The 24,525-nt window shown below is 38.0% G+C and overlaps 2 protein-coding genes across 3 annotated transcripts; one reads left to right on the forward strand and one right to left on the reverse strand.

The window, feature by feature from the left end:
* Positions 1–537: 537 nt before the first annotated feature.
* On the reverse strand, positions 538–3,507 carry LOC113675953 (T-cell leukemia homeobox protein 3). Its single transcript, XM_027192554.2, has 2 exons — positions 3,035–3,507; positions 538–1,521 (listed from the first exon to the last, which is right to left on the reverse strand). Exons 1-2 carry the CDS (start codon positions 3,372–3,374, stop codon positions 1,142–1,144), a joined length of 720 nt encoding a protein of 239 aa, XP_027048355.1. The 5' UTR covers positions 3,375–3,507; the 3' UTR covers positions 538–1,141.
* Positions 3,508–9,925: 6,418 nt separating this feature from the next.
* Positions 9,926–20,584, forward strand: LOC113675947 (formin-2). Of its 2 annotated transcripts, none has more exons than XM_027192549.2 (7): positions 9,926–10,021; positions 12,300–12,894; positions 13,720–14,078; positions 14,385–14,594; positions 17,846–18,052; positions 18,564–18,829; positions 19,326–20,584. In XM_027192549.2, exons 2-7 carry the CDS (start codon positions 12,333–12,335, stop codon positions 19,588–19,590), a joined length of 1,869 nt encoding a protein of 622 aa, XP_027048350.2. In that variant the 5' UTR covers positions 9,926–10,021; positions 12,300–12,332; the 3' UTR covers positions 19,591–20,584. The 2 variants fall into 2 exon arrangements, with proteins under 2 accessions (XP_027048350.2, XP_027048349.2); XM_027192548.2 differs by having other exon boundaries at positions 9,948–10,174.
* The last annotated feature ends 3,941 nt before the right edge of the window (positions 20,585–24,525 follow it).

Genomic DNA, 24,525 nt, shown 5'->3' on the forward strand with positions numbered 1-24,525 from the left:
TGGGCCGTAGTATTCTGCGATTCAAGTAAGAAATAGTCAGTTACTCCCTGTTTTGCAATAGAACGCATATTATAGTCCAGTTCCAAGAGAGTGATGTATTTAATCTAATCGCCTCAACTGTGATATTTTTGTAAATTTAGACCGCGAGAAATAATAGCTCAGTTAATCGCATAATCCTTCCGCTCAATTCCCGCAGAAGGACTTCAATTAAAGCCAGGTGACTCAACCGTTTTTTGCTCTTAATTCCTAGAACGGATGGCGCTATCAGTTGTTCTGCACGAAGAGCGCCATTTTAAGTTGCACCTTTTTCGTTTGGCTCAATGCTGCTTGACCGAGCCCATAATTACTTTGTTTAGTTACTTTATGACTCACATCGGCAAGTTGATACGGCAATGATAAAGTCTTTATAAAGAAGATCTCATTTTCAGTCGCCTATACCTATTATTTCAGAAGATAGTTGTCCGTACTGCCTTCCGCGACAAGGAGTTTACAAGAAGCATTTAGTTACCACAAATTTCATCGCATCCACATCAATGCTTAAACTTAAATTACCTTATTTATTTGCAACCCTCTGGAGTTAAATTTACAAACATATAGCATAAAAACGTACGAAGCTCACTCTAGGACTGAATTAACCAATATGTGTCTTTCCAAATGAGTACATACGTAATATCGAAGCCAATATTTGCAGTGTTTTTAACGCAACCGTATCAGGTGTTCGTTTATAAATCATTTCGGGAAAGGAAATTAAGAAAAAAAAGTCTTATTTCGTTCATTATTGAAATTTGGACGATCTGTATCAATACTTAGCTTTTCCTATAATGCTTTGTGGCAGGTATTTTACATTTTAGTATAGCTTCACAAATATCTCGTTGATATGCTAGCCAGAACAGGCTGATCTTGCTCTGCACTCTTCAGGTCAAAGTACAATGCTTGAAAATCACAGAATTTCCCTTACGTTCTGGTAAGAACCGGAAAGTTCAAGATATAACAATTTGGATAACAGTTCGAGTGAGGAGCCATCTAACTTTAGAGCCACGAGGTCCAAGAAAGGCTTTTAGCTTAGCATGGCTAAATCAATTAACACCAGTTTGATAGAGTTCAAGTGAAATACCTGTCTGCCACCACACAACTTGGTTTATTACACTATGAACATATCCCGTTGAAACAAGTCTGTGAAAGCACGAGAACTTGCCGCAGGCGCTGACAATTCGTCATTATAGGAACTCGTTCCCGACAAATTTTGCTGACAGTTCTTGTTCGTTTGAGATACTGTTGTGACCACTTGATCCTTTATTTCCTTTCTCCATTTTGTTCTTCTATTTTGGAACCACGTTTTCACTTGTGTTTCTGTAAGACCCAGCTCTGTAGAGAGCTCTGCACGCTTGGTTTCTGTGATGTAACGATGCTTTGCAAACTCCTTTTCCATCGTTTGTACTTGGTTTTGGGAAAATAGTGGACGCTGCTTCTTCTTTCTAGAGAACCTTCTGCGTCTTGGAAGATTTAAATATTGGGGGAAACCTGCCAAAGAAATAGTGCAAAGTTCCATTTATATATTTTTTAAACTGATTAATGTGAGTAGCAAGGGGAAAAATGAAAGAACTCAAAAGAAAGAACTTTTAAGAGAGGGCTGAATGTTGTAATTCCCAAAATTATCTATATTTAATTAGACCAAGTGTAACGAGACTTTCAACTTCACTAATTTTTCAGTTGGGAGAAACATCATAGACTATTTGAGAGCTCAATAAAAACCGAATTAAATCCCAAAATTTAATTTAGTCTGTTACTATAGTTCAGACACTTCTTAAAAATATGTTTACATTTTGCATTGGAGGTTACATCCTTGGCAGTCTTCGTGTGTTAATCTCTTTTCTGTTCCGTTCTCTATTTGCGATAAAATTACCAAGTTTCTTAACTCGGCTCCGAAATTGGAAACATTTATTAAACAAAGGTTTTCCCATTTTAAAGAAATCTGTTCGTCAGTACTTTCTTAAAGCCTAATTGCATTCACCACAAAGACTAATCTTAGTATTTTGACAGGGCCTTGGCTATGGTCTAGATATATTTAGTTGTTTGAACATAAACTCGTAGAGAAGGTGCCTGTTGTAAACAAGTTAGTTCTGTTTCAATGTTCAGCGCTAATGCTGATGCTACAAGAGTTCGGTGAATGGAACGTATTTATTTGTCAGGATGTATTACAAAACTTAGAAGGAAAGGTTGTCAAATACTTCTGTGTGCTTGGCGCCGGATTTAGTCAACTCAGAATATTGCGAGTGTACACTCTCATCATAATTTGCAGCCACGCTATAGCATAATGTGCCGTAGATCTTCTGTACAAAGGTGTGCTCTATACCTAAGTTCAAATACAATCACAACACGATTGGGTTCGAGTATCGACGGTTTCAACACCTTGGAATTTTGACATGCAATTATTCAAACGTGAGAACTTGCCAAACTGTGAGCAAACCGCTCTGATGGCCACTCATTCGGAGGTCAATCGTAAGAGGAAACCAGCTTCGCACGGGTAAATTTTGCGTTCAAATCACAATGCATGGACAAGATAAATTTGCTTTTGTAAGCGGTATGAAAGAAAAAAAATCAAAGGATTTGTCTTTCTATCCTAAAAGAGTGACAGTTGTTGATACTCTTTGGAGAATAATTCCTGATCAAGTAGCTATTGTTTCATTTTTGTCGATTCACTTGAAGAATCAAGAATCTTTGGCCAAGGTGTTTTCATCTAGAAACAATTGTTGCTTAACATTGCTTTCATCGAAGTAAAAGACTGAAGTGTCGGTATCCTATCCCTCAACTGGTAAGTTAACCTTGCACTTATCAACCATTAGTAGAGAATGCAAGCTGCGGAAAGAACTGTCGCAAAATCAAACCAAAAATTTACACGGCTCATTTCTTGTTTGCTTGCTTCTGTTTATAACAACAAATTTCCAGGGAAGGGAAACTCATTACAGCCTGTAATTCAGTTCGTGTTTGTGAGAAAATTATTCAAGTTAATGCGAAGCAGTAACATTGTACTTACCATTGAAATATTCATAACTTTGCAGAAAACTTGTGTTGCAAATCCACGCAGGATAGTTGGCTTGTGCAGCGGGATCTACTGGCCAATTCAAACTGATGCCACCCAGTGGAGAGACCAGACCAGCATGAGGATACCTCATTAATGGCGGTGGATTCAGGGCATGAGTGATTGGAGTCACCATGGGTCTCAAAAGGGAAACTTTAGAATCTTCTATTTCTTCTCTTGATACTCTCGGGAACGCAGGTAAGGCTCTTTCATCTTGGAGGTTAAGAATGTTCTTTATGGAAAACGAACTTCTTCTCGGGGCCTGAAAATAGACATCTCTGGTTGTCAAGTCCATATCGCAGCTGCCAAAACAAGGGTGACTTGGCGGGCAGTCCGAGATACTATGCACCCCGACCTAATGTACTCCTTCTAAATATGTTGCAGACTTGACGCCTGCGTACTAGCGCTTAATTAATGATATCAATCAGTATCAGGAAAACATAATTGTGTAGAGCACCAAGAGAAGCTTGTCATCTTCTTTTTAAACTGGTTTGAGTGATGACTTAAAGCTGTTCAGAGAATTTCAAATGATTGAAGTCAACAAATCAACTCACAGTTTTTATATCCTTTTCGAAAACTGCTGACCATTCAGATAAATTAAAGCTGGAAGCGTCTGTCCCCGTTTGCTTCCGGTTATCGTAATTTCCGGTAGGAAGAGGCTAGATGCAAAATCTCTATGATCTAATATAACGACCGGAAGTAGCGAAGAAATAAACATCTCTTTAGCGCTTGTAAAAAAATTCACACGTACACCTGAGAGAGCTGATTCATTTGGCAGCTAATATCCAAATTATTCATAACAAGTTGAGAAGAATCGATTCATCTTTCGCTGCACTCAATTGAAACTAAAATGCTGCAGCATAATGGTGTGCGATCGCATTAATTCGACCTTAATTGGTCATATTTTAAAACGACACGTGAGGATTTCCTTAAGTCTGATTTTTCGTCAACACACCAAGTACTATAATACGGTTACTTCCGGTCAAATAGTTTCTGTAAACTGACGAGGCACGAAAAACATATTTCCTCAAATTAGGAAAAAATATCTTATTTTGATGAATCTCTCTGCTTCTTTAAAGTCTCAACTTCATGCTGAGTTCTGGTGGCCCACTATATGACCAACCCAGTGAATGGAATATAAACCACACTTTGATACCTAGACAAGCCTATCGTGCAGTCGAGACAGACAGTGCGCAAGAGACAGGCTGGACTGCCGATGAGGAACACAAGCAAGGAAGGCTTATAAATCTTCACTGAATTACGTCAATTGAACAAATCCAGCTCCAGCACAAAAATGTTGTTTGCGTTTAGCGGTTTCTTTTATCTTGGTTCGACATAAAGACCTATTTTATTCATAAGAGACCTTTAATCGCTCTCGATTTTACGATCATGGATTGTCAGTTGAAGCTAAAATTTAAAAAAAAAGATAGTAAAAAAGTTCAGAATAAACAGCAGACAAGAAGTTTCCCCGCATTGTTACAGTGACTTTGCTATCCACATTTTTAATGTCTTTCCTCCTCACAGAGTCACGCCTTTCTATCCTCGGTAAGCGGTAATTACGAGCTTATTTTTAGAACTGCTGACGTCCTTTGAAAACCACATATTGTGAAAGAAGGTGGAGAAAGGCGGCAAAGGGAGGGTCTTGAGGGAGGGCCTTGGGAGGAATTTTGAAGAGCACACCACTAAATAGATTAAGGTCTCATCCCTAGGACAGCTTCATGAAAAGTTCTGTCCATGAGCACCAACAGATGCATTCCCAGATATGTAAGCTATTGCTAGAATTTTCAACCGAGCTTGCAACAGGAGGAGGAAGGGGTTCCTGATTACTTTAATATGAAACATTGAGCGAGCATGTTATTCTAAATCGACCTTTTCGACTCATTATCCTTCATATTTTTCCGTTTTTGTTATTTGAAGCGATTTCTGGATGACGAAGAAAATGACCTGATATCCTGGATTTAGCCTCCCAAGACAAAAAGTCTTTGAAATGTAAAAAAATGAAAGAAAAAATAGAGAATCGAGGAAGCAGTTACTCCACATAAAATTAACGCACAAACGTTTTGATGCGATTGATCTGTGTTTGATTTGGGAAGGCTGAGAAACCTCCGCTAACTTGCGCAACTGTTGCCTTTCTAAGTTTATCGAAGTGGTTAACAATGGCGGATGGCCCAACATTAGTGTAAGGACACAATCTGAAAGAAAGCTTTCCCAGTGGAGTGCTGAGACAAGGAATGAAATCGTTGAAGGTGAACGGTCACCGGCTTTACAAGCTTTCGTTAGTAGTCAACTGATAATGTGACAAAGCAGGACAAACTTGTTTCCCAAGGTCAATCAAACAAATGTTGATTGATAGGTTTGAAATGCAATCGCCCAGTTTGTTTTACTCCCGACTTGGTCAAGTATCTTGAGTGTGAACCTCTCATAGATTTAACTATCTTGTAGTTCCAGGCTCTTAGTCAGCGGAATGATCGAGCGAGCAATTCGAGCAAAATCGGTATTCGTATTTGATAGGAAGACGGTTGCCTGACCCTTTCCCGTGTTTTACTCGCCGGCTCTTTCCCATGTCTTAAATGACCGAGAGCCCGGGTAAGGCTGACATAAAATCCACCGTTGAAGCTTATGTGCCTCAAAATAAGATTGACGATTGATTCTCTTTAATATGAAGTGGAGGGTGGAGAGGCTAATAGAGAAGCCTGCAATAAAGAAATTATGCTACCACATAATATGCTTTTAAATACAAATACACCTTCTAAAATCTATTTGTGATGTGGTTCTGTAAAGCTTGAAGCAATTGATTAAAACTGTTATAAGACCCATAACTGCACGATGATTAAGTTCACTCTTTGTCCTGTGGACTAACTTTGTCAATCATTAGACGTCTGAGAGATCCATCATAGCGAGAAACAACACCCTTTTCAATCACATTGTTAAGAGTAGAAAGGTCCAGATGAAGAATTCACCAGGAATGGCAGTAGCGTAGATATTCTCTCGTTTTACTGTTCTGGGATCTTCTGTAATTTTCTTTCAGATTACTTCGTGATCTTAGGAAAAAGTCTACGTTGCAACTCCTCATGTGCGATAAGAAAGAAATACTAGTGGGATCCGCGGTGTAAATACACACCTTTGATTAAAAAGACTTGCATTGGTGTTCAAATAAATAGTCATTAAGGCTTTAGTAGTGAGGAAGTCTCTACGTCGCTCTGCACCCACGGTAGTGTCATGCCTAAACTTTGAATACTTGCTTATATCTATCAGTATTGGTTTTATCTACAAGACAAGTTTCACAGTTAAACTTTTTAAATCACTCATCTCAAATTATTGAAAGAAGAAATTTCTGGGACGCTAATTAAACGTATTTGTTCTCTGTAATTTAGCGCTGTCGGTCCTTTGATGCTTTCATGATCTTTTTATCAAGTTATAACATGAGAAGACTCCTTGCAATACCTTTTACCGGTTACCTAAACTTTCAGACACCTGGATTTAATTCAGCTTTTACTTTGTTTTCAGACGAAATAAAACGACGATCGCAACTTCCGCTTTTTAAGGAGCGAGTCAGAATTGTCCTGTAAAACCAAGTTAGTTCACTAGCAAATGTCTTGCTGGCAATAATATCATGAGAAATTTCAACGGCTATATGTAGCAGTTGAAAGCTATGCATTTGTAGCAAACAACGACTCCTTCAAGGAAATCATCTTAAATTCTCCGAGAGGTATTGAAGATTCCTTGTTCACCGCAGGCCTTTCCGGCCTCAAATGTCCATATATTTAATTAATTATAGTCCAATAGAGGATGACGATATGCTTTACTTGCACCATATCTGTAGCTCAAGCATTTATTGTCGCTTGAAAGATCGGTCTTACTTCGTTTCCCTTTCTCCAGAGGGAATGGGGGATTTGAATTAACTCGCACAATTCAAGGGGGAGTTTCTTCAGCTCTTAACGCCAAAAAAATCACTCTGCACCTATAATTTGTTGACCGTGATCGCCAGTAGCACCTCGTACATATTTGTGGCTAAAATAAACTGATATTTTTAGCAGCTCGTCGCTTTAAATCTTTATTCGAAGGATCAAATTTGCGCGATTTTGTATGCCCGGCTTAAAAACGTATTCCTTTGTCGTGCAGTTGAGGCGAGTAATAGCTCATATTTCTCAGTATTTTGTTTGATCAAAATTAAAAGAAACAAAACGATAAAAAAACTCCAAGTAATTTGTTACCGCACCCTGCATGATTTCCGGTCATCACCGAAATAAATCTTGTCAACCATACCAGTCTTAATCTTAAGCAGATTTCCATCCAGTATCATATGATGCAGAAAAGATCTTGTAATCAGTGAAACTTGCACCTTTTTGTGTCTTAAAAAAGCCCATGGAATCTGTCCTAGTTTGTGTGATTTTGGTTATTTCCTTTTTCAAGTAACGGAAACCATTCCCATAAAGAACGAAGAAAACTTCCCGTCTAGTGTTTATTGAAGACACAGCGATTTATCACTGTAAGCTACTTGGTCCTATAACCTTTTCCTGTTTGTAAAACCGGTCACGGAACACAGTATGAGAGGGCTGCATCAAAAGTCTCATTGTTGTCTCAAATATATGCAACATAAGCCGCCGGGCCTTTCATTCTAAAAACGCAAATTCATGCCTTTTGCTGATGAAGGAGGAGAGGGAATGATATAAGTCTAGCGCAAGATAAGGCCCAACTTTCTACCTGGATGTGCGAACCATCGAGTTTGGATTCTAGCTCGAGTTCGAGTTGGACTTCGAGTTTGACTTGTTTTAAGCCAAAAAAAAAAATTACCCCTTAGAAGTGAAGAAATGACTATTTCACCCCGACGAGGGAGTTACGAAACCTCAGACCTTGAAAACTCAAAGATGAGACCCCGAAAAACCTCTGTTAGTCTGTATATGGGCAAACCCCCAAAGTGGACATTTTCTAATTGTTCACACTCAATGACAAATTGTGCCACTTTTTGTTGAAAACTTATATCCTTACTCTTTATGCTTTAACCTTGTAAAAAAAAATAATTAATTCTAATGATTAAAAAAAAAAATGTTACTACGAATCCACTTGACCATTAGTATATTTGAGCTCATAACGCAGCATTATAAAGCGTTACAAAGGAGATAACCCAACGCCCCAGTCCTCACTTACGTTCTATGCCAACTTTAATTCGTACTGCGCCAACAGGCATTGCCTGCGTAATTTAGACTTCACTCGTTGTGGCCTTTGTTTTCCTTCAACAATGATAGGCCCTGTTTATATATCTGCTTTTCTATGGACAACGTAGGGGTATAGCTATCCCTTCATTGCCTACATCAAATTTATCAGTGTAATATGGGTAAATAGATTCAAACCATCTGCATAAAACTCGAAACGGAACTCGAAATTCAACACGAAATTCATCTTGAAGTTCAACTCCAAGTCACACTCGAAGTCTAACTCGAAGACTTAGTCCATCCCTGAAGTTACTAGCGTCTTCCGCTTTACATAAGCAGTATAACTGTTTTTCTTTTCTCTATCTTTTCTGCACTAAAGGTAAAGCGCGCGCTGTTTTCTCGGTCAATCGATGGTCCATTGAAATCTTGGCGAACGTCAAAGTTTGATTTTGTTTTAAGCCGGTGGAAATCGAAGACATCCCTTGATCTGCGACCGCTTCCCCCCCGACCCAGAGATTTGCTCGTTTTCCCGCCCGATTAACTGTCATAAAGAAACTGCTTGCCTGAAGGAATCCATGTGGAAGATTTCGGAGTACAGATCGTGTCCTCAAATTCTTGAAATCGCTTTCTCAACGAAACCTCTTTGAAGCATGCTCTATAGTACTGTTCGCAAACGGAAATGTTCTCCACTAAAAGCCGTCCTCTATTTAGTAACACAGCGATATTAGTCCTATGTCCGAATGCTGATAACGCGCTTTACAATTCAATAGCTTTTCATCTTATTCCTTGTCAGTAGCAGGCAATGAAGCAGCCATGAGTCTTACCAATGTTGACTTTGCTGAAACAAATATTCTCGATACTTATCGAGCTTTGATTGGTTATATCAATAAATTTTGGACAAACAAGACTAACTGCCATATATTAAAATCAATTCCATACACATGGTTGTCATTGTTTGTATACGTTTAGGTAGTGGAATATATAATAAAAAGCCAGGAAAATGTCTAAATTTGATTTTAATACGATTAAGTAAGACCAGTAAATGTGATTTTAATAAGGTTTAAGCATGATAAAAGATCAATCGATGATATGGAGAAAGGTTTTTCCGCTATGACGTGGAGCAGTAAAAGTAACTTGCTAGACCTTTTCACAGTCCAGAGACGTATGTATCATCTACTTTTATTTTCCATCGGTAAAAACAGATGACTTATCCCTATCGCAGTGAACAGGTATTTTTTCTTTTCCAATGCGACTTTAACACCCCTTGGAGAGTGTGAACGGAACATTTGATTGGCCCGGCCCGTTCATCTCAATAATGTAAAACTCATGCACTCTGTGTCTGGCCAATGACGACTCAAACACAATTCAAAACAGCAATAACTTTTTCCATACAAGCCTCAAAAGAGCTTGAGCTGATCTTTATAGGTAAATACTGAAAATTTAAAATCTGTGTTGGCGACCACGCACAAACACCGTCAAACACAGATTATGGAGAACATACCTCACATTGATTCAGAAGTAATTCATACGGTCCAAGAATTCAAGCAAGGCGAATAGCTATGTTTTGCTGGTTTTCGGGTCTTCGTTTTCGGGCAAAAATAACAAAACCGTAACAAGATCATTTAAGTTGAGAAAATAAGGGGGTCTTGGTTACAACCCCTAAACTAGCCCCAGTCAGTTATTCATGTGTAATGTCGTGGGTAAGCCGAAACGTTAGAAATCTGGGTACGGGAAACTCTGAACACGGAGATGCCCAAATCACGGAGATACTACTGTCACCTGTGAACCGGTAGGGATAGAGGGAACGAGGTTATTCTTTAAACGAATTCACTTTGTATGATAAAGCAAAATGATGGTTTCGCGATGGTTTTTCACACGGCGGTCATATTTGCTGCCTTGACAGGATTTATCGAAGTATTTTGCAGGGGCTCTTCAACATCAGGTTAGCTTTTCTACCAAACTTTCCAATCTATCACTCGATTTTCGCTCGGCTAGAGCCGTGAGCATTTGTGGTACTGAACGGTAAAACCGTTGAATTAGAAATTCGGAATCCGCACTTCGACTGTCTACCATTGAGCCACAGATACAGAGATCAGGCTCATGGTGAGCTTCGCCATTCCTAGGTTCATATGTCATCAATATCTACGTCAAGTAGATCGGCCTGCGTCGTGACTTACTTAGGTCGTGCTCCCATTGTGATCAACTATTTTATCTGGTTGGGTTGGTTGATTTTTCCGCGTATTATTGGGAAAAAATATTTTAGTTTGATGAGGATGAGTAACTTTTTCAACCGTGAAAAGTGGTTGTACATGTAGCAGTCATCTTCAAAGGCGATTTTATTGGATTTTATCTTATCCTATACTGCCCCTCACAGCATACAATGCAGAAACAGAGCTTGCAATTTCAGCCCCTTGGCATAACATCTATTCTGAACTTTGAAATCAGAATTACATTAGATGTACTTAGGAGGCTCCTTGATTTGGTTTTAAAACCTTGAAGGCAATTATATTCATTTCTTGGTTACTTCGTAACACAAGCATTTAAGACTGCAGCAGTTTTATATAATTGATTGGTGTTATTGGTGTGTGTTTGGAGGACAAAGAGCATGAGTGACTGTGTTAGGACTTGTGGTATATTTTTCCTCCTCCTCCTCCTTTCCCATGTGACTTTCCCTTTGCTTTCTCCTCATGCATGCCTTCCACTTCCCCCTCTTGCTTAAAAAATGCAAAACAATTATTTGCACTCTACAGGCTATTCACCGGAAGACTTAAACTCTCTCCACCTTAAGTGGTTGCACTTGATATCAATGATCTGGAGAGAGCATGACCAAAAATTTCCATGGGTTGTCACAGTATATTTCCTCAAAACAAATGAGAAATGCAAGCTTTCCCTGGCCTTCTCTTTTGGAGTTGTTGATAGGCATTGTTGTTGAAAGCTGACCAATACTAAGATCTCTTAGTGTATTCATCTAAAAAAATTTGAGAACATCCTATAGCATGAAAAAATTATAATGGATATGAGAAAATATATCAGATGAAACTGATAAATGACCAAAAGAGAGAAATAAATTGCAAAAGACAAAATTGAAATAAACTGGCATCAGCCCCAAGTGTGCAAGAAGGGAAGGCTTGGCAGTTGTTTGCACTTAAATTAATGATGTTAAGATTCATAAGTTTTCTTCTAGTGTGTGAAGATCAATTGCCACTGTTTAATTTAGTTGTTGTTCTTGTTGTATTATGGTCAGTAAAATCATGGGAGAGGGGAACTGGGTAGAGGCTTGTTGTACCCCCTAAGAAAATAAAGATGGAAGTGTTAGAACTTTTTACTCAACCAGCAAAATATAGTGGTGCAAACAGCTCATGAAAATAGTTTCTTTTATTTCATGATTTGAGTTATTATATCAAATGTATACTTGTGCAAAATGCTTTGTTATTGATTATATGGCTCAAAATTTTTTGTCATAACTAGTTTGGTCTACTTTCACTCTGATCTTGAATATGAGGAAAATATTCATGTAAGAGGAAAGCATTTTTTCTCAGGCTGTCAGTTATTGTGCCTTAAACAAGAAGGTATCGCACTTGTAGTAAAGTGAAAGAAAAATGTAAAGAAAACAAATACCCAGAAAATAAAGACAAGCAACAACATCCCAAGACATTGAAATGAAGATCATAAAAGCACAAACAAAAACTCCTAAAAACTAGGTACAGTGTACTTAGAAATTTACAGTATGTGTGAAAATACATTTTAATTTTTATCAGATAAGCAATAATTGTTTTATGGCAGTTTAAAAATTACATGTCTCTCATGGACTGGCTCGCAGAAACCACACAAGTTATTGTAACATGCAATCACCTATAATGTCCAAACATCATGTAAACTGGGTGGTACCATAAACATGGTCAAATGATATGTTTGTATTAAATAAATATATTTTTTTCAGTAGCTCAGGTTGCCCTTTTATATTGTGTTTTGTTCAACTAGATTAAAACTTGGACTTAGTGACTCTCAGCAGTTGTTCATTTACTATAAGTAAGCAGGATTAATGCAGAAGATGTTGTTGTTCTTAGCTGTATTTATCAGGGAACAAAGCCAGCTGTGAAATGTATTCTGGAGCAGGCCTGCCAGCTGCTAGGACACCACCATCAAGTCCACGTGCATCAAAATTTATGTACCATCCTCCACCACTCCCATGTCCTCCAAAAGAGCCTTCCCTAGCCCCTTTATCATCCTTTTCAAATGAATGCAAAACTGATTTTCCTTCAGTATTTCCCCCCCCTTCAACTCAAACAAATGACTTGAATCCAAACTTTTCTCCACTTACATATACTGTACCAGGTGTTAGTGTATCTCCTTCAGATTATTCTTGTACCCCCTTTTTACCTTTCCCTTTATCACCTCCCCCTCCTCCAGCACCACCAGGGCAATCATTCTGTCCTGGAGGATTTCCCTCTCCACCTCCGCCTCCTCCCCCACCTCCTCCCCCTCCCCCTAAACCTCCCCTAGCACTTCAAGGAGTATCTACCTCTGCTTGTCCCCCTCCCATTACCCCTGCCGCTGTTCCTCCTCCTCCTCCTCCCCCTCCTCCTGGAATTAATCCTTCACTGCCAGGTACTTCTGGAGCAAGGAAAGGTTCAACCATAAGAAAGAAACCTGTCACACCAGGTATGCAAGAGACATTTAGGGCCAGTTATTCACACAAGGTCTGACCCAAAGCATTGTTTTACGTAATCAGTGTGCCTCCAGCTTTCTCTAGTGAGGGTTAATGTGACATGAATAAATGTCCTTCCACAATTAGCTTTCAGCCCACATGACACTGTTTACAGAAATAGATGTTCTGATGAAAGGGCCAGCTAAATTGAGGATTGTTTAGGATGCAGTTTTGTTGAACAATGGCTAAACTCCTAAATGGCCCTTAATCTTTTTATTTCATTATTGTGGCAAGAAATCTCATTCAATGTAATCACTGGTTGCTGTATGGATCTGCACAGACATGTTTAAAACAATCAATAGAGAAACGAAACAAATTGATTCAGTTGTAATGTATAATTATTTTTGGTAGTGTTTGCACATTTCACCAGTTGCCAATTAGCTTCTTAATTAAGGATTGAGTTTTAAAAAGGAGCTATAAAAAAATTTTTGTGTATTAGGTTTAAAAATCAATGCCAGTCCTTTCTGTATAGCCTGTCTTTTTTCATTCTTGGTACAAATTAATTTCATGCTAAAGATCCTGATGGTTCAGATTGTCACTATGTATACATTAAGTCATTTGAAAGATCTAAGCTATGGACATTTTGGGGTGTGAGACTTGAAAATGTGAGGTGCTGAGGCTACACAGTACAACCTAGAAATTACATCTCGTGTAGTCTCAGTGTTTCAAAGTCTGTTCATGGCTTCCTGATTTTTAAGTTCAACTCATCCTTGACTTGTCACATGTAGATTAAATGATATGACAAATGTAGTAATTCCTCTTTTTTTCTGTTGATGCAGTATCCCCCATGAAACCTCTTTTTTGGAAGAGAATACAACTCAATCAGCTACCTGTCAGACTGGAGACTGAGGCCAGTGAAACAGTTTGGGCAACACTCAAGGAACCAACAATTAATGTCAGTCGCCTTGCTGAAACATTTGCCAAGGTGGAGAGAAAGACAGAGGGAAAACTTTTATCCTCTAGATCGATGCACAAAATAAAACAGCAAGTTATCCACTTATTGGACAACAAGAGATCGCAATCTGTGGGAATCTTTCTGAGCAGTCTTCATGTTAATATGGATGAGATAAGAGATGCTCTGTACAATGTGAACACCTCCATTGTGGATCAGGAAAGCCTCAGCTCACTGTATGAAATTGTAGGTATCTAGCTTGTCAACAGTGTGTTTTATAAAGCTCCCTGGAGTTCTTAGAAATTATTATGTTGTGATTTAATTTTTTCCTAATTTTTTTGTCTGTCTTAGATCTATAACTATATTCTGAGATTCTAGAAAAAATGCATGACATCTACATAGCACAATGCTCATAAACATCTTACTTCAGATTAAATCAGACTTACAAGGAACCCATAACACAAACATGTGTCCCTAAACTAATTTTGTATTCAAATACGCATTTAGTGGTAAAAAGTGTCTACAGTATGTGCTGATTTCATTTTTACCTAGAGGCCAACAAAAGAGGAACTTCAAACAATAGCTACATTCTGTCAAAAGAATTGTGATGTGATACTTGACAGACCTGAGCAGTTCTTAATGGATTTGTCAAAAATCAGCTGTTATGAGGAGCGACTTTACTGTTTGATGTTAAGAACAAGCGTGACAGATTCTCTCTCAGAAATTGGACAGAAACTGACCAACTTTCGATTGGTTTGTGAGGTAAAGGTCATGAGTTCAATTTAGAGGTGTCATAACATCATTTGATTATGCTCATAACAGCTACATCAAGTGTTAGTATCAATATAGTTCAAAGCTGAACAGAGAGGTTTTAGCGGTTGGATTGGCTGGGTGACTTGCACAGCTTCGCCTACACTTTTGTTGCCAAAAATTTTCCACTTTGGCCCTCCCATTCAACCAATAGGGTGGTAGTCCTGTGGTAAATCCTTGCATTCGGATTAGTTCTTAATTGGTCCATATTTTGCTATATAAATTGTTTCCATGGAAACAGTCATGAGCCATATATTTTAGTTTGCAAAAGCCAGGAAATTCAAAATTACACAAGTTTGAATTTGTGTTTGTGCAATTCAAAATAAACAAGTTTGGTCTGAGCGCCTAATACTTACTAACCTCTCTTGCTCAAGCTGTCCCGGAGAATATTGCCCATCAGCTGTATTTTAATTTTGCTGTGCTTGGTCTGTGTGGCCACAATCTCAGGTCAATAATCCCTAGTACATTTGTAATGCTCAGTTAGTTAGATGTTACTATTGTATGATCTTTGTGACCCAGTACAGGCTTTTACTGAAAATAATTAGTCAAAAATCTCTGGGTGTTTATTATTTCAGACAGTTAGCCAATACATATGTGTATTGTTAATATAGGAGAACTAATCCATCACAGTAATGGACCCTGTTAGCTTCATACATCATAGATTGGTTACATGGTCCAAAATGGGTAAACAACAGTCATGGCCATATCAAATTTAATTGAAAAGTGCTAAGAATGGCCAGCTGTTGCTACACCTGTAACTGTCATATAATAATCTTTCCACAAATTTGGATTTGCATTTTCTTATATATGCTAAGGATCCTAAATTTCGGAAGTTAAGCATCCATGTGTATATCTTCCTCTACTGGTCACACAAATTTGTGTTTTAATCTTAATGTTTTAAAGTTAATGGTCAGAAAAAAATTTCGTCTTGTCTAGATTTTAATATGTTGTATTTGTTTTTCAGTTTCTTTTAAAATGGATATGGAATTTTAGAATGAAAAATGGACAATGATTTTAAGTTAGTAGACAGGCGAGCTATAAAGATGGTGCACTCAAAAGTTTGTTTTTCCAGCTCAAGGTGTTTATTATTTCTACATTATCACAGTCTTTTGAAAGCTGATGTATCTGTGAATCTGTGAATATGAAAATTTCAACATGAGAAGATGCAGTTTCACCTATAAGATGTTGCCTGAATCACATACTTGAGCAGCCATTTGAATTCTTGTTTACCCATTTCAAACCTAAAGCTAAAAGGGTTTATTGGTTTAGACTGATTCATGCAAATTTCTTTTCAGCGAATTTGAGTGTATTAAGGAGGTTGGTTATAGTTTCTCTTTGCTCTACTAGCTATATTCAGAGGGCTCAAAACCAATGTTCCCCCTCTCTGGTTGTATGATTTTGACATATGTTCAAAAACTCCTCAATATATTTTTTTCTGAACTTCAGGATCTTCATCATTGGAGTAAGGCTTTACTGCTGGGTAAATTTCAATCATTTGAATGCAGTCTTTTCAAAATTATGATGCTGCAAAGTTTATGAATAATTTGTCAGCCACAAAATGATTCTGTGTATGGAAAGATTCTTATAATTAAGTTGTACTTGTCAAATTAAAGTTGTTTTTTTGGAAGACAAATTTTCAATGTGTTCAATGGTATTATCTTGAATTTGAAACCAGTCCCTGGTTTTGATGGGGCAGAAATCTTGGGAAATTTAGAGGATTTTTCACAATGATATTTCCTGAATGCTAGTTTTAGGTTAGGTCTGTTTATCTCAAAGGTAAGTACTAAAACATGGAATGACCTAAAACCACCTAAAACCACCTACAACCACCTACAACCATCTACAACCTCCTCAAAAATTTCAACAACCACCTACAACCACCTCAAAAACATTTGCAGCCACTCGCAAACTATCTAAAACAATCTTAAACAAGGCATAAATGTCTGAAATAAGGCAAAACGACAACATGTCACGTACACGAAATACGAGAATCGAACGAAACTTCCACCTCCCCCTGAAATTTTACTGTCCCTGGTCCCATGTATAAATCAACCATCTCACGAAATAAAATGCGAGAGCATGCCAATTGTGTTTTTTATTACCTCAGTAGTAAAAGACTTAAAGAACTTTACAAAATGAACTAACAAGTACAAAAAAAGTAAAAAAAGGGGAGTAATACGTGGGTGCGTGTAGATATGGAAGTTTTTGTTATCATGATTCAACGCATTTTTCCATCTTAAGAGTCAGCGCCAACGCACTCTACGATTGTTATTCGAGGATTGTCGATTCATTTATTTCCATTCATAAACGAGGTCGGCTTTTCTTCCCAGAAAAGGACTGTCGTGTTTATATGATAAACAAGTAATACATGGTTGCTTGTAGATATGGAATTTCCCTTCTCGTGTTCAACTCAACATCTCACTTGTTCGCTGCGCTCACTTGTGAGCTATCGAGTTAAACACTCGAAGAGAATTTCCATATCTACGCGCGCCCATGTATTATTCCCTATTTATTATTTTTTTGTAACTTGTTAGTTCATTTTGTAAAGTTCTTTAAGTCTTTTGCTACTGAGGGAATATAAAATACTTAGCATGCTATCGCATTTCATTTCGTGAGATGGTTGATTATACATGGGACCAGGGACAGTAAGATTTCAGGGGAAGGTGAAGGTTTCGTTCGATTCTCGCATTTCATGTATGTGACATATTGTCGTCTCACCTTATTTTAGACATTTAGGCCTTGATTTAGGTGATTTTAGATAGTTTGAGAGTGGCTGTAGATGTTTTTGAGGTGGTTGTAGATGGTTTTAGGTGGTTTTAGGTAGTTTTAGGTCGTTCCATGCTTGAGTACTTACCTTATCTCAAAAATGGCTCTATGTAATTGTTGCGTGTTTTCTCTTCTTGAAGTAAAACTTAGATACATCAAATGAGGTTAACATATCAGACCCACCATTTCAAACTTCAGTTTTTGGTCAACATGTGTGTGAAAATAGTTTGACTGCAAAGGGAGAGAGTTTATTTTTCTCAACTCTAAAATTATGTTCCTTGAGTTATTCCTCTTAGACCTCTTGTTTGAGATGAGTGTTAAATGCATAGGCTCATCTTCTGGCTGAGTAGTTTAAACCTACTATTAAAATGAGTGAAGTGTTATAAATTGTAATTTAAGACTAAATAAAATTTTCTTTTATTGTAATGACCTACTAGATGTTGCAGACATGCAAAGAAGTTCCGAACATTTTGGGTTTAGTACTTGCCTTTGGGAACTATATGAATGGAGGAAACATTGCTCGTGGACAGGCAGATGGTTTTGAATTGGACATCCTTCCAAAACTGAAAGATGTGAAATGCAAAGACAATTCCACCAACCTGCTACATTATCTTGTAACTGTGTACATTGAAAAGTTTGATAAGGTACATTCTTTATTATGGCATCAGTATGTATCAGTTTTCTGGACCATTGCACAGTAGGGTTGTCTTGCAGTTTGATTGGTGTTTGCTCTTGAAGCTACCTACTTAAATATTTTATTAAGTGTGCATTAGGGTGCACCCAAAGTCACATCTTTCTGACTGGGAAAACTATGTAATGCTTTTAAGAAATGATGTCACTAAGGACAGACCTGTGATATATATTTTAAGGAATAATTCCTTGTAGTTTGTTATGTTTTTTTCTTCATTACTGACTTCCTTCAAATGTTATTTGTCCCAATTGGTGTTATAAATAGGCAGACTTTTTTTCACCAACTGGTAGGTTCTATGTGTTCTATAAATTTTTTGGGGGGTCTGCTACAATTCGATGTAGATATTGTGGTTAAAATTTTCAGAAAGGACACTGGGATGAAAAAAATTGCAAACCAAACAAAAGATGTGCTTCAGTTACCCCATATTACACATGTTGGCAACAATTTGAAGTGTTTTTCCTTAGAATGCAGGGACTGTTAATTCCAAGTTTCCACTACCAGAACCACATGATCTGAAAGTGGCATCTCAAATAAAGTTTGAGGACATAGAGGCAGAAATAAACAGTTTAAGGAAGCAGTTAGACCTATGTAATAAAAAGCTTTCCAAAGTGATGAAGGAAAGTGAAGAAAGTCTTCAACAACCGTTCAGTAGCATAATGAGTTCATTTCTGGAGCAGAGTCAAGGAGAGCTTTCAGAGCTGGAACAAGCACTTACAGAGTGCCACAAAAGGTAGCTGGAAATCAATTTTTCAAGGCCAGGAGCATATTGAGCAAATGACATCACTAGAGCAATGTTTTCAACATTTTGGTCCTCAGTTATAATTAATTGCATCATAGTTTTTCTCTTTTCCTTATACTCTTTCACTATTCTTTTCCATGTGAGGGATTTAATATCATCAAGATGTTTAATACAATCTTCTATTTTTTAGAGGGACAGGAAAGGCAGAAAATGTTTCAACAAATGTTACGGAGTGTAGGAAAAGTGTCAAACTAAAGTTACCTCTGTCATCATTTGGAGAAACTGTCCCACACACAAGTCCCTTTGCTAAATTAGTGTTATGATGAATGTCTGGTCTTGTAGCCATTTCTATGTACTGGTATGCTACAAGGGTTATCTTTCTCCATAGTTAAAGGCAGTGCCCACTTGGGACTTTTGTGTGATGAATTAGGTGATTGATAATATTTATCTCACAGTTTGTTAGATTGATTTTAAAGGTTTCTTACAGGTACTCATCCCTTTGGAGATTCTTCAATGCCAAACCTATGGCTACATGTAGTCCACCTCAAGAATTCCTTGAAATCTGGGCAAAGTTTAGTTCTGACTTCCTGTTATTCTGGAGAAAGGAGCAGCAGCTGATTGCCAAACTTGCTTTTGAAGAAACAAAACAAAAAGTGTACAAGGAAAAAGTAGAAGGAATATCCGTGAAGCCAGCAACTGTTAGTGGTTTGAAACTTAAGTTGGCCTCTTCAAGAAAGGCAAATGCTAGCTGAGCCAACTAAATGAAAGTACTGGTAGAATGGTTTGGCTCTTGTAGTTACCAAGACTTCACAGTAGTGGGTTTCACTTTGAAAGAAAGGAAATGTACATCATGTAGTACCGTGAGAATTTGCTTCCCCTAATTTCTTTTGATCAAAGTTCTCTCATTATTTGTGAACATAGCAACCTAGAGTGGTGGCAGTTTCAATTGAATTGAATGAAAACATTCGATCTTTGAGTGCTTTTGTTGTCAATAAGCAGAGTGCAATAGTACTTCCATTCTTTTTCACCATTCTGGTGAGGGATTTGGCTCTTGTCCATTGTAACTGTGTGTGGTATTTAAAAATTGAGAGTTAAATTGTCACCATTCCATGCTGCAATGAAGCTGCGGCCATGCCAAATGTAAAAAAAATTTATACACATAGTTGTGTACCCAATTATGACCACGTCTCTAACAGGGTAACAGATTAGGCAGAAAAGTTTCACTCAAATATAACCAGGTACTTCATTTCACAAAGGGAATTCCTGTTTCTTAGTGGAGGTCTTATCGTGAAGTGCGGTGAGTCTATTATAAGCTTTCCTGGCCAACCTTGTACCAAACTGCATATAAAACATGTATCAGGATATCAAAGTGGCGCCAGACAAGACAGTTATATTAATAGCTAATTTATTAATGTAATATTTATTAATGTTTACCCAGTAAAAGTCATACTTGTATTTATTTATTTATCCTAATAAGTCATATATCCTAGTATAAATAATGCACTGCTTATTTATTTATTTATCTTTAAGTTAATAAGTCATATATCTTTGTATAAATAATACGTTACTCTATTTAAGACAAATTATTATGCAATATTGGATACAATATAGGGAAGTAAGCAGTTAATTGTTATGTAGATTACAGAAACCAAATCAAGTGGAAACTCCTTGCTGTGGGAGAGGAAAGAAAAGCCTTTATTTTGCAAGGGGCAAGATTGAAATAAAAAAAGAGTGAGAAAAAGAGAATTACAGGATGTAGTTATATGTCAATTCATCACTTGACAATTCTTAACTATTTCTCTGTCCTAAGGGAACTCAGTTAGATGTTTATTAAAACCAGGAACACTGGAACACACAGGAACACCAAAACATGCTGCAGCTCTAGAGCAACCTAGAACACCGCAAAATATTGAAAGAGAAAAAAAGAAAAGAAAAAATATCTTCATATATATATACACAAGAATTTATGAAAATGAAACTCGATTTGCAGGGATTTTGCGCCCTTTGTGTGTCGAGTCTGTTATCAAGTTTTTCAGTTGACCAGTAACCTCGTTGTAAGGGGCTTTGGAGTACTGGTGCTTTTTTGCGTTGCAGTTGCCGTGCACTTTTCACTACATATGTTGTTTTCAGTTGAAATCTGGGAAAATCACCCCAATCCTCAGCCATGTCTCTGTTTTTTGTTTCACAAGTACGCGTCAGGTTGTATTTCTCTCTCTCTTCCTTTTCCTTTCTTTTTTCTTTTTTCTTTTTTTTCTTCTTCATTTTGGTTTTTCAACTTGGTGTGCTGAGTTGTTATGGTGTTTCTGGGTTTAGAACATGCAACTCATTTGCATGTCTAAGACTTCAGGCAGTCTTCATAACTGAAACAAATAACGAAGCTTGACAGGTTTGAATAAGACATTTGTTCTTCATGCGAAGATCCACCACTTTCAATGACACTGAGCTGAATAATTGTTTTCGTAGGTACCGCACAGATTCTTAAAAAAATAAATACCGACGAATAGTTGGAATTAAATTCTTGACGCGTGCTGTTGTTTCTTCGGCTGCGACTCATCTCCGAACTAGCCAATCAGCGCGGGCGAAAAATACTAATTACTTGCTTGGTTTATAATCACTTCGTACGAGGTAATTATAGTAGGGGACGAAGGGCGCTTAATTTCAAAATGACTGCCTCGTGTTTTGTCGATGTTACGCAGGAACTGATAAAAGCATTAGAAGAAAATACAATTCTGAAGAGCCCAAAGATGCCATTAAGTTTTGACACTTCTCAAAAGAAAGGAGAAACTGGCTGCTTATCTTGATACGAGTAATCAAAACATTGTAACAGAACGGTGTCATCAGCAAAACAGATTTACACCAGAATTCAAAATGACTTCGTCTCGGGAATTATTCAACAATATTACCTGAGCCTGAGGCGCTAAAATTGTTAATAAGCATCTATTGTTCCGGTGCATCAAGCCTGCTTTCAATCTGAACTCTTTCAGCAGTTGAATTACGTTGCAATTAGGCCACCAGAAAAATCGCAATTAGTTTTTCTCACCATCACGAACGATGAACAGGTGAAAAATTTTCTCTACGTCGCATGTAATAGCGTGAGGATATCTTCTGATGATCTGAAAATGAACTGTCTCTCCACCACTTAAACCAAGACTTCAGTTGGCTTTCCTCCGTTTCTCCTGACATGAGTTTCAATTACTGCTCTTTAAGGGCGTCGTAATATTCAGTAGTCTCGCATTCTAAAAGTTTAACTGACATATCTTTAAACTGTGTGTCTTTATTCATACTAAGCTCCCGGCAGCGAAGATCCCCTACTCCTTGAAGTGGAATTCACATGTCTTGATGCGATTAACAGAACTATCTCCAAATACTTTTCGCATCGCACTAAGATTGGATCCGGTCATGTCAGTGCACCAGTCGATTGGATTGAACACTGATGTGGTGCCGCTCGAGACTTTTTCAAAAACTTCATTGAATAACTCTCAAATTAGAGTTACGTTTTCACTGTCGTCGAAGCAAAGGGTGGTAGACACTTGCTTACCATCGATAGGATGTAGGCCGATGGCACATGGGAAGGTTTTACGGTTAGATTCTTCCGAAGATATCCTTTCATATCCTCCTTTTCCGCTAGAGTGTGGTGGACGTTTGACGGCGCATGTGTGGTTTCCGTAATGAAACACTCGAACATGGCTTTCCTTGATAACCAGGTACCTGCGTGCCTTACAGGGAATGTACGACGGTTGTTTTTGACAAAGGGAGCATATCAGCTGGCCCTCTTTCTTCTTGAATTGTACCGTGTTTACAACACCATATTCCACCTTGTACAGGCAGTGATCGTTAGTACGAGCCATTACAGTTGGCATACCGTACTTTTCCATACCCACTTCATTCGGTTCTGCTGCCTTTCTTCCAACTTCGACCATCCGTCATTACTCTGACGAATACAAAGAGTACGTATAATTTGCGTGTTACAAGTTTATTGCCTCCATGGGTGACAAATGACTCCTTGTAAAATAAGGGTGAGGCATGAAATTACACACGGTTACCCAATCACAGTGCGTGAGCCCCCTCTGGTGAAAAGATTACGGAAAACAAGGCCTACTCGACGAAATATCTACATTACCCACGTGCTCGAAATGATAACTTGAAACAAGCGTAGCAGTGTTTTTTTCTTTCAAATTATAAAATCTATCTATTCCACTAACCTCTTAGAGGCAGAATAGGTTTCCCAGGAGAGTGGTTCTCTACTTCACATGTTTCAATCATGGGCGTCATTATGAAACGCAACAAACGTCAATCCAGATAAAATTCAAAATGCTTAATAAAGCAAAGCACCTCGGGTGTAATCTTCATGAAGAAGATACATAACAATATCTTGCCATGTTGATGTCAGCCTTTTTTTCCCATGCCTGTCGTCGAATTCAGGGCTGTCCTTACACACATCCTTACCAATGTCAATGTCACTCTGAAAACGTATATGCGTCACTAATTCGGCTGATAATCTAAGGCAGATTGAACAATTACGAATTGCCTGCTCCTTCTCTTCGAGGGACTCCTAAAGGGCAAGGGTCAATGCCACATCCTCTTCCTCGGACTGATATTTATACCACGAATTACGAAGCGGGGATTTGTTTTCAACAATCTCCGCAGTTGGAGAATTATCAGACTTAACTTGGTGTACTGTGTCCATAACGATAAATAGCTAATAAATAAACCGGCGCCAAATACCATAGGGCAAGTAAAAGGCAATAACTCTCAATAAGGTTGCAATCCATTGGATAATGCTTTATTTTACCAAAAATTAGGTGATTATTTTGAAAGGAAATGACAAAACAGTGAGGGGCCTCGATTCGACCCTCAAAACAGCCCTTCACAATAACTTGTTAATTATTAACCAAAAATAAACAATATGTTAACTCTAAACATGTCATATGGTAGGCAGTTGCCTGGGTGTACTTCTTACCAAGTTTAAGCTGATTTGATTGAATTGTTGATTAATTATGATCTTTTAAGTAAGCTACCAAAATCTTACCATGAACCAACCGTAATGCCCCCTTAAGAATCCGAAACAAATCTTACTTTCGCTGAAAAATTTTAGTCTGCTTTGTAGCGTCTGGGTCTTAAACATTACACAGGTATCTAATTGGTGGCTTGACTACTTGTAGAACAAGGTGTATTGCGGTTGTCGTCTGAACTTTTCTGTTGTTTTCGTTCACTGTACGCTTCCTTTCCCTTCATCTTTCGGTTTGTCACTGACTTCTTGTCTATTACTTGCTGCCGCGTCTAGTTCCTTGATCGCGTAACAGGATGAAATTGGGTGACATAAGAGATCCGTCTCTTCTCTGATGAATGTAGCGAAAGTATCGAAATCTAGATATGTCTTTGTTTCTCTCAGTCTTCCTGTAGTTTCTCAATTCCATTGCAAGACGAGCCCAGCAGTTTCTGATTTTCCATGTAGTCGTTCAATACGTTTAAATGAATTACGGTCGTTTCGCCTACGGGTCGTTTCGCCTACGGTCTGTTCGCCTACGGTTAGAGTCGATTCGCCTACGTCTCATATGTCAGTTCGCCTACGTGTTAAAACATGTGTTACAACAGTTGATTCATCTACTTTATGTGCGATCGCGCTCGGATCCTAGTCGGTCGATTCAATTCCTAGAGCGTGACTCATAAAGTCAAGCCTATCGAAG

Source organism: Pocillopora damicornis, chromosome 9, assembly GCF_964200805.1.
Source record: "Pocillopora damicornis chromosome 9, jaPocDami1.2, whole genome shotgun sequence".
NCBI lineage: Eukaryota > Metazoa > Cnidaria > Anthozoa > Scleractinia > Pocilloporidae > Pocillopora > Pocillopora damicornis.